This window comes from Suncus etruscus, chromosome 6 (genome assembly GCF_024139225.1).
Source record: "Suncus etruscus isolate mSunEtr1 chromosome 6, mSunEtr1.pri.cur, whole genome shotgun sequence".
In the NCBI taxonomy this organism is placed as follows: domain Eukaryota; kingdom Metazoa; phylum Chordata; class Mammalia; order Eulipotyphla; family Soricidae; genus Suncus; species Suncus etruscus.
In genome coordinates this window covers 1129652-1147362 of record NC_064853.1, presented here as the reverse complement: position 1 = coordinate 1147362, position 17711 = coordinate 1129652, and the positions used below count along the sequence as shown (strand labels likewise).

The following is a 17711-nucleotide window of genomic DNA, read 5'->3' as shown; positions in this document are numbered from 1 at the left end:
CGGGAGCCTCACAGTGGCCGACGCATAATGCCCCTATTCATGGGCTGCGGAAAAGCCCGGAAAAACCCGCGTGGAGAATGGTGCAATGCTTTTTACGAGCCCAGCGCGGCTCTGGGAGGGGAGGCCAGTCAGCCTGGGAGGACGACGCCTCCCGGGCGGCTCGGTTCGGGGGCGGGCGGGGGTGGCGTTGCCGCGGACTGGGCGCCCAGGGAACCGGCGGGGCCGCCAGCCGCGAGTGCGCACGCGCCCTCGGTACCACCGAGACGAGCCGAGTCCTCCGGGCGTCCCAGAGCGGCCCCGCGCGCCGGAAGCGGAAGCGGCGCTCGCCCCGCCCCGCCGGCGGCCATCTTGGCGGCGGAGGCGGCGGAGGCGCTGAGCGGCGGCGGCGGCGGCGGCGGCGCTCCCGGCCTGCGCGGTGCGTCTCGGGCGCGGGCCTCGCTCCTCCGTCCTGCTCCGGCCTCCACCACGGCGAGCCCGGGCGCGGCGGCGGGGAGAGGTGAGCGCGCCGCGGGGCGAGGCGGGCGGTTGGGCGGCTCTCGGGGAGGCCGGGCCGGCGGGCGCGGGCCCCTCGGAACCTCCGCCGGGTCGGGCCGGGCCGGGCCGGACCGAACCGAACCCCCGCCCGGGCGCGACTTCCGGCCCACCGGCCGCTTCCGGGGCCGCCCGACGCCCCCGCGGCCTCGCCCCGAACCCCGACTCCGGCGCCCGCGCTGGCTTCGCTCGCCTCGAGCCCCGCAGCCTGCGCTTCGTGCCACATGCAGACGGGCCCCGGCGCCGCTGGCACTCGGGGGCGCTGCTCTCTGCGCCAGGCCTCTGCCCTCCCGCACCCAGGCCCGAGGGCCTCCCCACGCTTCTCTTAGCTCGTGCCCCTGCCTGAACGGGAATCTCGAGCCTGTTCCGCTTCCTTCGTCTCTTCGGGCCACACCTGGCGGCGCTGCGCCACACACCGCTCCTGGCTGGCTCCGGGCACCAAAGGGGATGTCGGGGATCAAGCCCGCATCTGCTCCGGGTCAGCCGCCGTTCGGGCCCCAGGGCCCTGGGCCAGCACTGTCACCACAAGCCAAGCCCCGCGTGGATGTCCCTGTGTAGCCATCGGAGAACAACGGGAGCACCTGATTGGCTGTCCGAAACCCTTGTGACACGGCCTCAAATTATTTTATGTAGTTTTGTTTCGTAGGTTAAATAATTTTTTAATAGATGTACTATTTACAGGGGCGCAGGGGGCGCGGAAAACGTTTTCTTCTTCCTACGGGGGCCTGGCAGAAAATAATTGGGAAGCACTGCCCTAGGGGCACATTCTTGACCCTGAGAGGCCCTTCGTTTCCTCTACTCGTATCCGAGTAGAGAGACCTTTCAGCGGTGCCCTAAGCAGAGCAGAGGAGTTGCAGGCTCACTTGCCAGCAGGTTGGGCCCAGGCCTTCTCACACCGTTGGTTCCGGGATCCTTGGACGTTGACTGTTTGAGGCAGGCAAAAGGCTCTGGGGTATTTCAGGTCTCTCTGTTTGCATGAAGGAAAATCCTCACAGCAGGTGCCGTGCCTCTGGGCTGACCAGTCAGGGTGGCTGCAACTTTGCTTCCCCATGACTGGGAATCCAGCAATCCTCTGCAAGGTTGCTGGAGCGATCTGGGCTGAGGGGCCGAGAGGGTCACCTGTCCCCTGACGGTGGCCTTTGTGTCCACAGATGAGCAGCAACAGCAGTAAGAGAGCCCCCACCACCGCAACGCAGAGGCTGAAGCAGGACTACCTTCGGATTAAGAAGGACCCAGTGCCTTACATCTGTGCTGAGCCCCTCCCTTCCAACATCCTCGAGTGGTAAGGCCGTGGCACAGGCGTGGATGTTGGGCCTCGGGAGAGCTGCTTTAAGTCTTCTTTGGGCATGGAGACACCCAGGCCCACCGACACGGCTCATCTCTGTTACCCTTGATCACACCTTGTATATGGCCTGCTTCAGGCTCCCTGGCCTGAGCTGAGGGTTTTGGCTGTCAGAGGAGAAACTAGGTTGTTTTTTTGTTTTGTTTTGTTTTCGTTTTTGTTTTTGTTTTTTTTTTTTGTTTTGTTTTTTTGTTTTTTTGGGCCACACCCGGTGATGCTCAGGAGTTACTCCTGGCTATGCGCTCAGAAGTTGCTCCTGGCTTGGAGGACCATATGGGACGCCGGGGGAATCGAACCGCGGTCCGTCCTAGGCTAGTGCAGTCAAGGCAGGCACCTTACCTCTAGCGCCACCGTCCGGCCCCTTGTTTTCGTTTTTTTTGTTTTTCTCTTTGAGGGTCAGGGTTTGGGCCACAACCAGCAATACTTGGGTTTACTTCTTGCTCTATGCTCAGGAATCACTCCTGGTGGTGGTCAGGGGACTAACTTGGGGATCAAACCTGGGTTGGTTGTGTGCGAGGCAAAATGCCTGCCCCACTGTACTCTTACTTTAGACCCAGGGGAGAAACTTGCTCTAGGTTTTGCTCTTCACACTGTCTTGCTTTGGTGTCAAGGCAGGACCCTGGCTGTTGCACCTGGCACTGACCTGGCAGGGGCCTGCTGAATCTCAGACTGACTCTGCCTTATGAACACAGAAACTACCTACTTTTGTTCTTTGTTGTTTAGTTTGGGGGACACACCTGGCTCTCCTTTGAGTTCTGGGATTGCCTGGGGTGGCTGCCTTACACGCTGTACTCTGGCCCCTTTTCTGTCTGTTTTTTTTTTGTTTGTTTGTTTTTTGGGCCACACCGGTGGTGCTCAGGGGTTACTCCTGGCTGTCTGCTCAGAAATAGCTCCTGGCAGGCACGGGGGACCATATGGGACACCGGGATTTGAACCAACCACCTTAGGTCTTGGATCGGCTGCTTGCAAGGCAAACAACGCTGTGCTATCTCTCCGGGCCCTCCTTTTCTGTGTTTTATGGTAGTGTATGTATTACATGGTCTCCGGTCTACAGAAAGGCCACCCTTGGTCTGTTGGAGACAAGTTTAGGACTGAGATGTGGACAGGCATTTTCTTTTCATGAAGAGGCATTTCACCTTTCCTTCCTTCCTTTTTGGCCACATCTACTGATGCTTAATGTTCAGGTCAGGTAGCTTTCTTTTGTTTGCTTATTTCTGGCCATATCCACTGGCTAGGTGTCACTCCTGACTCTGCACTCATGAATCATTCCTTGTAGACGTGGGGATCCATGGGATTGAACCCAGCTTGACCGAGTTCAAGGCAAATGACCTACTTACTTTGTTACCACTCTGCTCCCTCCCATTTTTTTTTTTTCTTTTTGGTTTTTGGGCCACACCCGGGGTGCTCAGGGGTTACTCCTGGCTGTCTGCTCAGAAATAGCTCCTGGCAGGCACGGGGGACGGGATTCGAACCAACCACCTTTGGTCCTGGATTGGCTGCTTGCAAGGCAAACACTGCTGTGCTATCTCTCCGGGCCCTCCCTCCCATTTTTTTTTTTTTTTTTGGCCACACCCGGTGACGCTCAGGGGTTACTCCTGGCTATGCACTCAGAAGTCGCTCCTGGCTTGGGGGATCATATCGAACCGCGGTCCGTTCTAGGCTAGCGCAGGCAAGGCAGGCACCTTACCTCTAGCGCCACCGCCCGGCCCCCTCTCTCCCTTTTTTTTTTTTTTTTTTTTTTGTGGTTTTTGGGTCACACCCGGCAGTGCTCAGGGGTTATTCCTGGCTCCAGGCTCAGAAATTGCTCCTGGCAGGCACGGGGGACCATATGGGATGCCGGGATTTGAACCGATGACCTCCTGCATGAAAGGCAAACGCCTTACCTCCATGCTATCTCTCCGGCCCCTCTCTCCCATTTTTTAAGGATTACTTTTGGAAGAGCCAGGGCCAGACCCCAGCTTTGTGTAGCCTGTGGACTACCTCTCCCCTTTAGTTAAAGTCTGGACGGTTCCTAGGAGTGTTCAGAGTTATTCCTTGCTCAGGACTCAGGAATAAACCCTGGGCTGTGGGAGTGCAGGAATTTGAACCTGCTAGGCTGGCCACATGCCAAGCAGTGCTCCCCCAGCGCCGCTTGGTTTTTGGGCCACACCTGGGATATCCAAGGCTTACTGCTGACTCTACTGCACTCAGGAATCTTTCCTCGTGGTGCTCGGGGACCACCTGCCATGCTGGGGATCAAACCTGCGTTGGCTGTGCTCTTGGGTCCCCAAAACTGTCCCTCCTTGGGCTCTCACTGGGCACAGGACTTGGGAGCAGTGGCACGGAGACCACAGTCCTGGTCCGCTGCAGCGATGTGTCTTTAGGCAACTGGTGCGTTCATGACTGTGACCTAACTTTGTGTGCTTTGTGTCTGAGAGTTCCAAGTGGCCTCACTCCTGCATACATTGTATCTGGTCTGACTTTTTTTCTTCCTTTCTGTTTTTGTTTTCTTTTTTGGGGCCACTCTTCCCAATGCTCGGGAATTACTCCTGGCAGTACTAGGGGATGTCAGAGTCGAGCCAGAGTTGCCCGCGTGTAAGGCAGTCATCCTACTTGCTGCACTCTCTCCGGCCCCTGGTTTTGCTGATGAGCTCTACTTTTTCCATTTTATTGTGCTTCTCTGCTTTGCTTGAAAAGCTGTAAAGCCCAAACACCTCTGACCTAGCGCAGACTCTGGGGCTCGGATCGTTTGTTGGCTGGGGCTCTGTGGAAGCTTAGTGACTCCTCCTTCCTGCTGAGGCTGAGCCTGGCTCCTCTGGGACATTAGCACCAGGATTCAGACCTGCTGGTTGGGAGCTTGGGCGATGGTGCTGAGTTTAAGGGGCTTGCCTTGCACGAGACCTGCCTGCCACCACGTGTGATCTCTGAACAGAGCCAGCAGGAGAGATAGAACAGCGGTAAGGCGTTTGCCTTAGATGCAGAAGGACGGTGGTTCGAATCATGGTACCCCATATGGTCCCCCGAGCCTGCCAGGAGTGATTTCTGAGCATAGAGCCAGGAGTAACCTCTGAGTGCTGCTGTGTGTGACCCAAAAACAAAAAGAAAAAGAAAAATGGAAGGGACTATTGCCTGCTATGGGGTTATTCCTGGCTCTATACTGAGGAGTGACCCTTGCGATGCTGGGGTGAGGGGGACACGTGTGCCAAGAATGGAATCAGGGTTAGCTGACCCAATTGCTTTCTGTACTCTATCTCTAGTCAGAAGTTACAAAGCGGAGCTGGAGCAGTGGTGCAAGGGGCAAGGGGCAAGGTTTCTGTCTTGCCGCGCTAACCTAGGACGAACCGCAGTCCTCCAAGCTAGGAGCAATTTCTGAGCGCATAGCCAGGAGTAACCCATCAGTGTCACCAGTGTGGCCCCAAAACTAAACAAAAACAAACCAAAAAATGAAGTTACAAAGCATTTTAATAAATATATTTTTGGTCTGGTGGCCACACCTGGCGGTACTTGGTTGACTTTATGGGATGCTGGGGATCAAAACCATGTGGACCACATGCACATGATATCTTCTCTGTTATCTTTTGTCACTGATTTTTTATTATTTTATTAATCTTTTTAAAATATGGAACGCTTCATGAATTGTGTGTCATCCTTGCACAGGGGCCATGCTAATCTTCTCTGTATCGTTCCAATTTTAGTATATTGTGCTGCCGAAGAGAGCACCTTTTTTTTTTGGTTTTGGGTCACACCCAGCAGCGCTCAGGGGTTACTCCTGGCTCTGTGCTCAGAAATTGTTTCTGGCAGGCTCAGGGATCATATGGGATGCTGAGATTTGAACCACCGACCTTCTGCATACAAGGCAAACGCACTACCTCCATGCTATCTCTTCGACCCCTATTTTTATTTTACTTTATTTTATTATTTTTATTTTTATTTATTTTTTTGTTTTTTGGGTTACTCCTGGCTCTGTGCTCAGAAATCACTCTTGGCAGCTCGGGGGACCATATGGGATGCCGGGATTTGAACCACTGTCCTTCTGCATGCAAGTCAAACGCCTTACCTCCATACTACCATAATGCCCCTCCCATTTTATTTATTTAGTTATTTTTGGTTTGGGGGCCACACCCGGTGACACTCGGGTTACTCCTGGCTATGCACTCAGAAATTGCCCCTGGCATGCTCAGGGGACCATATGGGACGCGGGGGGGGGAGGGGGGGGATTGAACCGTGGTCTGTCCTAGGCTAGCGGGCGCCTTACTCCTTGCGCCATCGCTCTAGCCCCAGCCCTGATATTTCAATGCTTTTTTCTTTTTGGTTTTCGGGTCACACCCGGTAACGGTCAGAAATTGCTCCTGGCAGGGGCCAGAGCGATAGCGCAGCGGTAGGGCATTTGCCTGGCACGTGGCTGACTCAGAACGGACCTAGGTTCGATCCCCAGTGTCCCATATGGTCCCCTGAGCCAGGAGTGATTTCTGAGTACGTAGCATAGCCAGGAGTAACCCCTGAGCATCACCCAGCATGGCCCAAGAAAAAAGAAAAAGAAAAAGAAAATGCTCCTGGCAGACATGGGAGACCATATGGGATGCCAGGATTTGAACCACCATCCATCCTGAGTCCTCTGTGTGTAAGGCAAATGCCTGACCACTGTGCTTGCTATTCCCCCCTCCCTTCCTGGTATTTTAATTCTTGATGATCAAGGTTAGAACAGAATCACTTGTTTCATATTGTGTCACCACAAAACCATGGGAAACTTGGTTGGCCTCTGCTGCCTGTCCTGTTACAGAGTGACCATGCCTCTCTTCTCAGCTCCTGCCTCTGACCTCCATCTGTACAGGGGTAGGCCAGAGCAGTAGCTGGTGATGCTTGGCCTTCTCTGGCTTAAATGCTTGAGCATTGTTCCCAGTTGTGCTTAGAGATACTGGGAATCTCCCCAGGGCTCCTGCGTGCAGAGGATGTACCCCAGCTTACCTAGAACTACTCCTGGGTGTTTGGTTTCAGTCAGACCCTACACACCTCCCCTTGGTGGGACTGGCAGGGAGCAGGGAGGTTTTCCATCCCCAAATGGTGTTGCTCTCTCCCCAGGCACTATGTGGTCCGAGGCCCTGAGCTGACTCCTTATGAAGGTAAGTCCAGGCTCTGAGCCTGAAAAACCAGCCGGCGACTGACCTTCGATTTGTTTGTTGTGATAGTTGGTTAGGTCAGACCTGATTGACACATTTCCATCTGTGTCCCCAAGGCCTAGAGGTCTTTGCCGATGTGGGTTTCACCATTGGGTCTGACCCTCCGGGTCCTTCCAGAAGTGTCAGTGCCGGTGAGCAGGGTCTGCAGCGCACGTGCTCTTCTTGGGCCTCCTTAGTTTTGCCTCAGATTCCTCAGTGGGCCAGCGGAGGAGGAGTGTGAGGTGTGAGGACACAGTTCCTGGCCTTAGAGAGAATGGGGAGCCACACGGGACAGTCTCGGTCCTCCCAAAGGGTTTGGCCCGTGGCAGGGTGGCCTGTTGTGGTGTGACAGATGCAGAACCTGATTTCTGACAGGACGTAGCTACTGGGCAGGCCGTGTGAACGTGACGACGGACGGTATGGGGTTGTGGCTGGGGCTCTCTGAATTGGGGAAATTGGGCCTCAGCAGCACTTTTCCAGGAATATTGAAACAGGACCGACGTCGAGACGTATACAGTGAGTCAGGACTGCACAAGAGCAAGCGGTTATGCCTAGCTTTTCATGTCTGAGTTTTCCATGGTTTCCGTGATGTCCAGAGTCACACAGAAGTTATGTTGCTTTGGCTGTGCCTAGGGGCTGTTCCTGGCCAGCTCCATGCTGTGGGGGCTGCACCTGCCATTGCTCAGGAGGCTATAGAGGGCAAGGATCAGATGAGGCATGAATTCAGGCCCTGGGTGCATGCTCAGTGGGCTTGTAACTAGGGCACCCACCACCTGGCCCTGAACAGGGCACCAAGGGAGGGTAGCTGTAGCTGCATGGTGTGAGTGATGCCCGACTCCTCCCAGGGCCTCTCCACTGTGTGGGATCACATCCTGCACCCTCCTGTGGAGACAGAACCTCTCCTGGGGTCCTGACTACTGAGGACTGGCTCTTTCCTGGAACCTGGGGGGTGGGCGGTATTGGCAGTCACTCTTCCGAAGTGACTTCTTCAGGCTCATTCCAGACTGACCATTGACCCGCTTTCCTGCCACCCTCTAGCACGCCCACCAGTCCTGTGGCTTCCAGGAGGGACTTTGGTTCTATTGTTTGGATACATGTTGTGGCACACCTGGCAGTGCTGACACTTCCTGCTCTGTGTTAGGAATGACCGTTTTAGTGCCCGGGTGACCATGTATGGGGAGTTTCATCAGGGTCGTGGGACACCGAGCCAGTGCTTTAACCCTGTGTTCTCTGTTCCTCGTCTCAAAATTGAATCGGGAAGATGGGGACGGACACCTGTGGGCCTGGCTCAGAGATCTGCTACGGGATGAGCCCTCCTTTGCCTGTAGTGAAGGCATGGCTCTTGGGCAGTGGGTGCTGAGTGGGGCAGACACTACAGTTTTCCAGACCGGCGGGTGGAGCACCTGTGTCCTCCCTAAGGGGCTCGATGGCCTTGAGCTATCTCACCGGCTGCCTGCTCATGGCTGCGTGCCCATACCAGGTGCTGGGGATCTTTCCCATGCCAGTGAGACTGAGCCACAGCATTCTGGGGTGTCCTGATAGCTCTCTCTTAAATGTCTCTGTGTGTGGCCATGTGGCCGTGTGTACTCGAGCTGTCCTCCCTGGGATGCTGCCTTTCCAGAGAGTGATGAGTGAGGGTGGAGCTGCTGTCTGAGGGAAATGCAGTGTCTGGCTAGGGGCACCACCCTTTGGACTTGTAGCCACGGGAGGCCTGTGACAGGTGGCCAGCGTGGTGCCCTGGAGGTCGGGTTTGGAGGGATGGAATAGGAATGGGAACAGCTGTGGGCCCTGGCAGGCACCTGACTTGGTGTTGGCTTGAAAGTGGGTGAGGCAAAGGCAGTGGTCAGCCTCTGCTTGCTGAAGGAGGAGGGTCTACTGAGGCAATGGGTGTGGGGTCAAGGGCCCACTCGAGTTGGCGCCCGGGCAGGTGGCAGTGGGTGCTGGGGGTTGGATTAGCCTTTCTCAGTTTGGCCATGTGGCTCCCCTGTGGGCCCCCACAATAGTCCAGGGGGAGCTGGTCTGAAGGGGTCGCCGTGGCCAGGAGGCCAGGAGTGCTACTGGATAGTGACAGGCTCTTTCTCTGTTTTGATGTAGGTGGCTATTATCATGGAAAATTAATTTTCCCCAGAGAATTTCCTTTTAAACCTCCTAGTATTTATATGATAACTCCCAATGGAAGATTTAAGTGCAATACGAGGTAAGACCTTTCTGCGGGTATCCCCTCTGGGGTAGTGGTGGGCTGGGTTGGCACAGGTAGGTCTGACCTGAGCCTTTCTTGCAGGCTGTGTCTTTCCATCACGGATTTCCACCCTGACACGTGGAACCCAGCCTGGTCTGTCTCCACCATCCTGACTGGACTCCTCAGCTTCATGGTGGAGAAGGGGCCAACCCTGGGCAGTATAGAGACCTCGGACTTCACGGTGAGAGTGCACAGCCCCGGCCTCCCTAGCAGTACACAGTCGAGTCTGTTTCTCTTGTTGGCCTGTCTTTACTCTCTCTTGCGGGAGGTACTCGGGTACCTATGAACTATGTTTGGGGGACCCTGTGGTGCTGGACTTTATACCCAGGGTTGGTTGAATACCAGGCAAGCACCTGAACCCTGTACTGTCTCTCCATCCCCTACTTCCATGTTATATATGAAAGGTCTGCCTGTTGCCCCACCTACAATCTTCCAGGTGGGGCCACCAAGATCTTTTTCCCCTCCAAGGGGATTAGGGGAATGAGAATCAATTTCCCATTCAGGGAGATAGATGAGGAACAGCAGCACTCCCGCTCTTCAGGAGGAACCAAGTGAATGTCCCGCATTAACAATTGCTTGAGGGTGCCGGAAAGATAGCATGGAGGTGTAAGGCATTTGCCTTGCATGCACAAGGACGATGGTTCAAATCCCGGCATCCCCATGTGGTCCCCTGAGCCTGCCAGGAACGATTTCTGAGCAGAGAGCCAGGAATAACCCCTGAGCGCTGCTGGGTGTGACCCAAAAACCAAAAAAAACCCAAAACGCTTGAGGGGCCGGAGCAGTAGCACAGTGGTAGGCCATTTGCCTTGCATGCAGCCAATCCTGACGGAAGGTGGTTCGAATCCCTGCATCCCATATGGTCCCCCAACCCAGGAGCAATTGATTTCTGAGCACACAGCCAGGAGTAAGCCCTGAGCATCACTGGGTGTGGCCTGAAAACCGAAAGGAGAAAAAAACAAAAAACAAAAAACAAAAAACTTTGACACAAATGATGTTGGCACTGACTTGTGCTTATCATGCCAGAACTCAGTGCAAGCTGCCTGTGGACGCCCATGGCATCCTTGGAACTCTTAGAAGGCACCTGGTAGGTTGTGAAGAACTGGACACCTTCAGGGCCTGAGCATTAGCACTGCGGGATGGTCCCGTCTGGATTGGGGCTGACCTGCATTATCCCAAGCACCCTATAGGATCCCAGGAGACCAGTCCTGAACATAGCTGTATGTGACCCAGAAAAACAAAAAAGTCAAAACAACCAGAAAAAAAAAAAAAAAAAAACAACATCTGCCATATAGGGCAGTCATCTCCAATTATAAAATCAATCACTTGCCTTTAGGATTGAAAGTTGAATCAGCATTTGGCCTGACCTTACCTTCTTTCTCTTTCTTTCCTCCCTGCAGAAAAGACAATTGGCTGCACAGAGTTTAGCATTTAACTTAAAAGACAAAGTCTTCTGTGAGCTGTTTCCCGAAGTTGTGGAGGTAAGAGCCAGGATTGCCCCCCTGATGTCAACAGTTTGAGATGAAGATTTGTCTGAGAGAAAACAGCCCCTCGGTGCTCTCTCTGAATGGCCCTGTCCTATCATCCAGAGCTGGCTGGTGGAATTTACTAGGGAGGGTCCGGGGAGGTGACTGGGTTTAGAGCTGCTCATGAATGCCCCTGCACCCTGGGTAGACAGATTGCTGAGGTCTGAATATATCCAGAAGGGCAGAAGGTGCCCTGCTAAGAGTTAGTAGAGGTTATAGTTGTCGGTACTGCTTAGGTCTAGTTGGTCTGGGGGGTGCAGACCAAGCGAATTTTGGCAAGTCTCTGGGCTCCTTATCTGGGAACTGAAACTGGTTTCCACAGAGCCAGATGCCAGTTTTTTTTTTACCCCCCCAATCCCACTCTAGATGCCAGTTTTGAACGTGGTGGAGCTGCTGTGCTTGGTGGGGTCTCTGGGGACCGTAGTATTACTAGTCTGACAGTCCTTCTCTCCCCTCTGTGTTCCACTCAGGAAATCAAACAGAAACAGAAGGCGCAAGACGAGCTCAGCAATAGACCTCAGACTCTCCCCTTGCCAGACGTGGTGCCAGATGGGGAGACTCACCACGGCCAGAATGGGCTCCCGCTGCTCGACGGGCACGTGCCAGGAGCCGGGCCCAACATCGCGGGCCTCCAGCAGGCCAACCGGCACCACGGACTCCTGGGTGGCGCCCTGGCGAACTTGTTTGTTATAGTTGGGTTTGCAGCCTTTGCCTACACAGTCAAATACGTCCTGAGAAGCATCGCCCAGGAGTGAGCCACACAGCCATCACCGGCAGAGGCAGAGACGAGGGACACCAGCCCCACGTTGGAGGTGGGCTGGCACGTTCAGGGCGCACTCCCCTGACTCCTGGGCGCAGCTCTTTAGAGACCTTTAAGGGAAACAAAATCCAAGTGGGTAGTTTGGAGTTGGAGGTGTGAGATCCCATCCTCTGCCCTGGAGCCTGGGGCCCCTCACAGCACAGCCCTCCTCCTTGAGGAGGGACTCACGCCTGGGTGTTCTCGCTTCCCTCCTGTATTGTCCTTTGGGCCTGTTTTAGTAAACCTGTTTGTCATTTTATTAGATTTGGTCACTTACAAATAGGAATCTGCTGCCACAGCGCTGCGTGTGTTCTCTCTGACGCTGGCTGCAGGCTGCTGGGGCTCCGCTAGCCGTTGAGGGTGGCCTGGGCAGGGCCCGGGGAGCCTAGGCCTTCTGTTAATCTCAGAAGGAAGCAAATTCCTTCGGAGTTGGCAAGGGTTCCCCGCAAAACACACTGAAGTCTGGAACCTGCTGGCTCAGACCACGAGGGGGCGCCTTCCCTTCGGAGCTCCCCGCGGAGCCCTGCAGCACTGCGGGCCCGGCCATGTGCAGCCCACCGTGTCTGCTCAGCAGGCCGGGCACTCTGGGGGCTCGGGGTGGCCCTCAGCATTCCCTCATTTCCTGTTGGCCCACAGACCCCTTTGCCCAGTGCAGGGAGGAGACTCGCCACCGGAATGAGTGCTGAGACCTGGGCTTCCCAGCTTCTCTTCCTGGGGGTGAGGTGGGTGGGGCCCTGCGACCTGAGTTCAGGGTCCCTCCGCCCCTGCCCTGTCCATCTGCTGAAGGATTGCCCTGCCCACTGGGGTGGCTGAGAGGCCAGCACTCGCCCCAACGCTGTCAGGAAGAGGCCAGGCCGCTCATGCGTTTGTACATCTTTTGACTTTGTTTTTTGATCGATTTATTTAAAATTCCTCAATAATTTACCACTTGTATTTAACCTACTCTTGTGGAAACAGAAAAAAAAAATCTTTCATTATATCTCTGTTCCTAAGTTTCGTGCTGTTTGCCTCGGCGGAGACCTGAGTTCATCTGCCCACCCCGTGGTGCCACTTAGGTCCACTGGGTGGAGACCCAGCCCGGGCAGGACCCGTGGGTCTGCAGCCCTGCTGGGTGCGGGGGCTGTTGCCTCTGTCCCGAGTCGTGCAGAGGGAACCACGACGGGCAAGATCAGAGACAGCCGCAGGGATCGAGGGCAGCTTGTGGAGTCCAAAGGGCTCGTGGTGGGCCTGGGAGCACTTGGTGGCGGCGTGGGTGCGGGTCCCGGGCCCTGGGTGAGAAACCGGAGCCCGGGCAGAGGCCGCAGGTCCGCCTCCCTCGGCTCGGAGGAGCCGGTTCCCGGGGAAGCCGTGTGCCGGGGTCCCCAGCACCCCTTCCTGCCCCGGGGCTCGCGGGGTCACCGAGCGTGGGGGGAGGCCGCCGCGGGGGGTCGGGGAGTCGCTCGCTGGGGACCCGGCGCCCCGAGGAGCGACGCGAGCGGCTCGGGGTGGGAGGCGGGCGGGCGGGCCGCGGAGGTGGGGTCCCGCCCGAGCACGCCCCCGGCCCGCCGGCGGCTCAGCCCTCCCGGGGGCGGGCCCGGGCGGCGGGGCGCGGGGGCTGCGGGGCGCCCGGCGCCGCGCTGCCCAGCCCGCGGGGACGGACGGCAGCGCGCCCCGTCCCTTGGCGCCGTCGCGCCGTCGCTCGTGCGCGCAGACATGCACCGGCGGAGGCCCGGCGCCCCCCGGGGCCTCGCCCCCGCGCCGGGGCCCTGAGCGCCGCCGCCCCAGGAGCGCGCCCGCCCGGGCGCCAGGCTCTCCGCGCCGAGGCTGCCGCGCCGCCGCCATGCGCTGGGCCTGGGCCGCCGCCGTGGCCCTCCTCTGGCCGCACCTCGCGCTCCCCGGGGCCGTCGGGGCGCGGCGCGAGCACCGCAGGCCGCGCCCCGAGGCCCCCGCCGCCACGGCGTCCAGCAGCGACGGGCCCCGCGGCTCCTCCCCCAAGGTACCCGCCGCCGGCACGGCACGGCACGGCACGGCACGGCTCGCGGGCTCGGGTCGGGCGCACCCGCGGGCACCGCGCGCGCCGGCTGGGGCGGTCGGGGCCGGTGGGCTGGGGCCAAGCCGGGGTGGGTGGGTCGGGGCGCGGGGCCGGCGCGAGAGCGAGCGCGAGCGCGGTGGGTCGCACGGCGGGGTGCGTGCTGGTTCGATCCCCCGCATCCTGGATCCCCGAGCCTGCCACGGGTGATCTCTGCCGCAGAGCCAGGGAACCCCCGAGTGCCCGGGGTGTGGTCCAAAACCAAAAACAAGCAAACCGGCAAACAGGACAAAACGAAACGGGGGCGCCAGCAGAGGGAGGGACGCGGGCTGCCCGCTGGGGCCTGGGGCCGGGGCAGCGTCTCCGCACTGCCCGGCACCGCCTCGACCCAGAGGCACGCGAGTCGGCAGGGCCAGTCCGCCCCGGGCTCTCGGGACCTGCTTTGCCTGGACCCTCGGGTCTCCTCTCTTCAGTCTTGGACGCGGGATGTGCCGAGTGATCCCTTGATGGCCTCGGCCCTCGTCCTGCCTGACCCAGCCCTCTTCTCCCCTTCCACACGAGACCCTAATCTTGCTGCCACCCCTCTTGGCTGCTGGTCTCCCGAGGGGTCCTCAGCCACCCCCCACCCCGGCCCGCGCCCTTTGATCCTGGCTTCCCGCCTCCCCAGGGCGTCTCCGTGGCGGCCAGCCCGGCACCTCACAGCCCACGCACCCCTGGGAGCCTGCGCCCGTTTTCCATGGGTTGTCAGGAATCCTGGGTCCTGTCCAGGGTGGGCACGAGGCCGGGCAGAACCTGCCAAAGCTCTGAGGCCGCCGCCCTGCCGGAACGCCCATCCAGGCCCAGGCCTCAGGTCCTGCCGTCCATCCCTCCACCTGCCCCGCGGCCTGGCCTTGGATGGGGCTGTCCAGGCAGGTGAGCAGGGCCTGCACACAGCAGGTACGAGCCAGCAGGACACTCGGGCGCTTATGCTCTGTGGACCCGGGCTGCTGTGACCCCGTGGAGTTCCAGTTGTTTTTCCTGTCCCCCCACCCCCCCTGCAGAGGGCCACGGCCTGTCTAAGCACTGGGAGTGGGCGACCAGGTTCCGGTTATTGAACCCCTCTCAGCTCTGGGCCTGTTCCCCCATGACCTGTGTGCTTCTAGATCCTTCTGCTGTAGGAGGAGGCAGGGGGGCAGGGGATGCCAGACTGCCAGCCCTGGACCAGAGCCCCCACTTGACCCTTTCTCCCCTTCCACCCAGGCCTGTTGGCTCCTAGCCTGGCGCCCCCTCTGCACCCTTGGCTTGTTCTCCCCCAGACAGTCCCCTTTTGCGTGGGCAGAGGGCCTGGGGAGGCGGTAAACCGCCCTCAACCCCTGGCCTTGCAGCCTCCAGAGGCCTCCACGCCCGAGTTTTCGGCTGCCCACATGACATGGCTGAACTTTGTCCGCCGGCCTGACGACGTGGTCTTGAAGAAACGGTGCCGGAGCCGGGACAAGAAGTCGGTGAGCCGGGCTCTGAGCCCAGGGTGGGGGGCTATGGCTCGGGGGTCCCTCACTTCCTCCTGCCTCTCCACAGCGAGGCCTCTCTGGGCCCCCAGGGCCCCCTGGCCCCCCTGGGCCCCCAGGTCCCGCTGGTGCCGTGCTCACCCAGGAGGCCCTGGCCCAGGAGTTCCAGCGACTGCTGAGAGGTGAGGAGTCGCTCTCTGTCCAACCCTGCCATGCCGAGCCCACGCCCAACGTATCGTGAGCCGCTGCCACTTCCTTTTGTCCCACAGAAGCCGCGGAGCGCCGGTTCTCAGGGCTGCTGGGTCCGTGGCTGGCCGAGGGGCCGGCAGGGCGGCTGGAGGAGGCCTTTCACTGCAGGTTGCGCGGGCCACTGCAGGTGGACAAGAGAACCTTGGCAGAGCTGAGCGGCTTCCAGGCTGTGAGTGCAAGGCCTGTGTTGGGGGGGGGGGTGGCCTGTGGGAGGCTGCTGGCCTGGCACAGCTGCTCACCCGCCTCCCTCCAGCCCACGGCCCAGGGCGCCTTCCTGCGAGGCTCTGGCCTCAGCCTGGCCTCCGGTCGATTCACTGCGCCCGTGGCTGCCATCTTCCAGTTCTCTGCCAGCCTGCATGTGGGTGAGTGTGGGGCAGGCCAGGGTGGGGGCAGTTTTTCTGTCCGGGGTCCACCCGGTGGAGCCCAGCCTGAGCCGCCCCTCCTGTCCCCCCAGACCCCAGGGAGCTGCAGGGCCGGACTCGTCTACGGGCGAGGGACACAGTGCGAGTGCTTATCTGCATTGAGTCCCTGTGCCACCAGCACACGTGAGTGCCACGGGGTCCCCGGGGCTGCTTGGATTGGGACCGCCTCAGTCCCAGGCAGTTGGGTTCCGGGGTAGGGGTCTTGACCACAGGTTAGGGCCTGGCTCTGGTGCCTCACGCTTACTGGCACTTGGGGCAGGTCCCTGGAGGCCATCTCGGGACTGGAGAGCAGTGGCCGGGCCTTCACGGTGCATGTTCAAGGGCTGCTGCAGCTGCAGGTGAGAAGCACTGGGAAGGCCAGGGGTGGGTGAGTGGGCAGGGGTCCGGGCCCTGGGCTGCACTCACTCCTGGGCCCGTAGGCGGGACAATATGCTTCGGTCTTCGTGGACAACGGTTCTGGAGCAGCCCTCACGGTGCACGGTGGCTCCAGCTTCTCCGGAATGCTCTTGGGCATGTGACCTTAGGGTCTGCCGACGGCTTGTGCTGCTCTCACACAATAAAGTGCCAGTGCTCCTGTCTCTGTCCTGTCCTACATCCTGGAGGGGCAGCTAGTACATGGGGTGGGGTGAGATCAGGGCCACTTGCCCTGGACTGGCTGAGGGACCTTTGCTTGGATTTGGGGAGTCACTGAGCTTGGGGCAGCTGCCAGCACAGCCCAGCCCTGCTCCAGCCCTAGCCCCAGCCCCAACTCCGTCCCCTGAATCCTCCCTGAGGACACTTCTTTCATCCTTTTGTCTGCTCCAAGGCCGAGTCAGGCTGGCTGTGAGCACTTGCCGTATGTATGTCTGGAGCTGTGGGTGGGAGTGGGGCTGGAGGGATCATTTATGACTGTTCTGGAGGGGAGCGCCCGGCACTGCCTGCCTGCTTGGAGCCCCCTCACCCGCACCCTCAGACGGAAGAATGTAAATTGGTCTTGAGCGGGCGTCCTGCACTGGAGCCTGGAGCCGCGATACCATCTCTGGTCGGCACCCCAGCCCAGAGCGCACCCCGCGCAGAGGTGGGGGCGGGGCGGGGCAGGGCTGCAGCCGGGCAGTGAGGCGGAGCCCTGGAGCCCGGCAGGCGCTGTCCACTGACCCGTCCCCACCTCTCCGGGGCCGCGCACGGTGAGGCTCAGTGGGCAGGGGGTGGGGGAGGGCTGACGCAGACACAGCGGCGGGCGGAGAACTCTGCCCCATGGGGGTCACTGTCACTCAGCTGCAAAGCCCCAGCCATGTGTGTCCCCACGGTGGGTGCCCAGAACGGCTCTGCGCCACCTCCAGCCCCTGCTTTGACGGAGGACCCTGGGCAGAGGCTGGGAGCACGTGGTCGGTTCCAGCAGCAGGGGGGAGCAAGGGGACGTCCCTCCGGGCCTGCTTGGGTCCTGGCTGGTCTCTGTGTGGTCCCCCACCTCAAGTGCCTCCAAGAGCAGCAGCTGTCCCTGCTGACTGGTCACACCTCCCAGGATCTGTTTCATCTTGCGTTTCCAGAAGGAGCTTTCAGAGCTGCCCCCAGGCCCTGGCCCTGGGGGTCTTGGTGCTGGTCAGCGTTGACATTTGCAGGGACGTGGCACCTGGCTTAGGACCAGCTGTGCCCAGTACAGGGCTGAGTGGGCACACAGGGCCACTGTGGACGTCTCATGCCATGAACACGTGTGTCTCTGCGGTCTCTTGTGCCTGCTCAGGGGTCCCTTGAGGGATCCGTACTTGGGGGCCCTTGCAGGCGCCCGAGTCTCTTGAGGCTCTGAGTAAGCTGTGGTTGGGGCTCAAAGAGCCCACTAGCCTGGACAGGGGGCGGCCACCCCCAGGGCCCCATGGGGAAAGCCTCAGTTCTGCCCGCCCTGACCTGGCCAGCTACTGCATACAGGACTGGCTGGATGCTGTCCTGGAGCCGGGCCTGTCTGCCCTTGACTCCCAGTCCGGTGGAGCCCAGGGTCCTGCTCC

The 17711-nt window shown here is 59.3% G+C and overlaps 3 protein-coding genes and 1 non-coding gene across 5 annotated transcripts in view; 2 read left to right on the top strand and 2 right to left on the bottom strand.

The window, feature by feature from the left end:
* The window catches only part of AGRN (agrin), a 162439-nt gene that overhangs the window by 9235 nt on the left and 135493 nt on the right, over nt 1-17711 (bottom strand). The gene's annotated exons all lie outside the window — the stretch shown is intronic.
* Nucleotides 395-11828, top strand: UBE2J2 (ubiquitin conjugating enzyme E2 J2). Of its 2 annotated transcripts, none has more exons than XM_049774528.1 (7): nt 395-496; nt 1683-1813; nt 6932-6972; nt 9103-9205; nt 9290-9428; nt 10645-10725; nt 11241-11828. In XM_049774528.1, the coding sequence occupies exons 2-7, from the start codon at nt 1683-1685 to the stop codon at nt 11523-11525; spliced, it is 780 nt and encodes a 259-aa protein (XP_049630485.1). In that variant the 5' UTR covers nt 395-496; the 3' UTR covers nt 11526-11828. The 2 variants fall into 2 exon arrangements, with proteins under 2 accessions (XP_049630485.1, XP_049630484.1); XM_049774527.1 differs by lacking the exon at nt 395-496 and adding an exon at nt 1439-1475.
* Nucleotides 5466-5572, bottom strand: LOC126013078 (U6 spliceosomal RNA). Its single transcript, XR_007497411.1, has one exon. It is a non-coding gene; the product is annotated as a U6 spliceosomal RNA (small nuclear RNA).
* C1QTNF12 (C1q and TNF related 12) lies at nt 13372-16310 on the top strand. Its single transcript, XM_049774526.1, has 8 exons — nt 13372-13544; nt 14942-15058; nt 15132-15243; nt 15331-15479; nt 15564-15672; nt 15765-15855; nt 15992-16070; nt 16152-16310. The coding sequence occupies exons 1-8, from the start codon at nt 13389-13391 to the stop codon at nt 16248-16250; spliced, it is 912 nt and encodes a 303-aa protein (XP_049630483.1). The 5' UTR covers nt 13372-13388; the 3' UTR covers nt 16251-16310.

What these genes read in the sequence shown, in the direction of transcription:
- UBE2J2 (XM_049774528.1), top strand. Translation starts at nt 1,683, where the DNA reads ATGAGCAGCAACAGCAGTAAGAGAGCCCCCACCACCGCAACGCAGAGG. An exon ending in TGAGCTGACTCCTTATGAAG is followed by an intron (nt 6,973 to 9,102) that starts GTAAGTCCAGGC and finishes GTTTTGATGTAG; the next exon opens with GTGGCTATTATCATGGAAAA. An exon ending in TGTTTCCCGAAGTTGTGGAG is followed by an intron (nt 10,726 to 11,240) that starts GTAAGAGCCAGG and finishes TGTTCCACTCAG; the next exon opens with GAAATCAAACAGAAACAGAA.
- C1QTNF12 (XM_049774526.1), top strand. Translation starts at nt 13,389, where the DNA reads ATGCGCTGGGCCTGGGCCGCCGCCGTGGCCCTCCTCTGGCCGCACCTC. An exon ending in CCCGCGGCTCCTCCCCCAAG is followed by an intron (nt 13,545 to 14,941) that starts GTACCCGCCGCC and finishes CTGGCCTTGCAG; the next exon opens with CCTCCAGAGGCCTCCACGCC. An exon ending in TCCCTGTGCCACCAGCACAC is followed by an intron (nt 15,856 to 15,991) that starts GTGAGTGCCACG and finishes CACTTGGGGCAG; the next exon opens with GTCCCTGGAGGCCATCTCGG.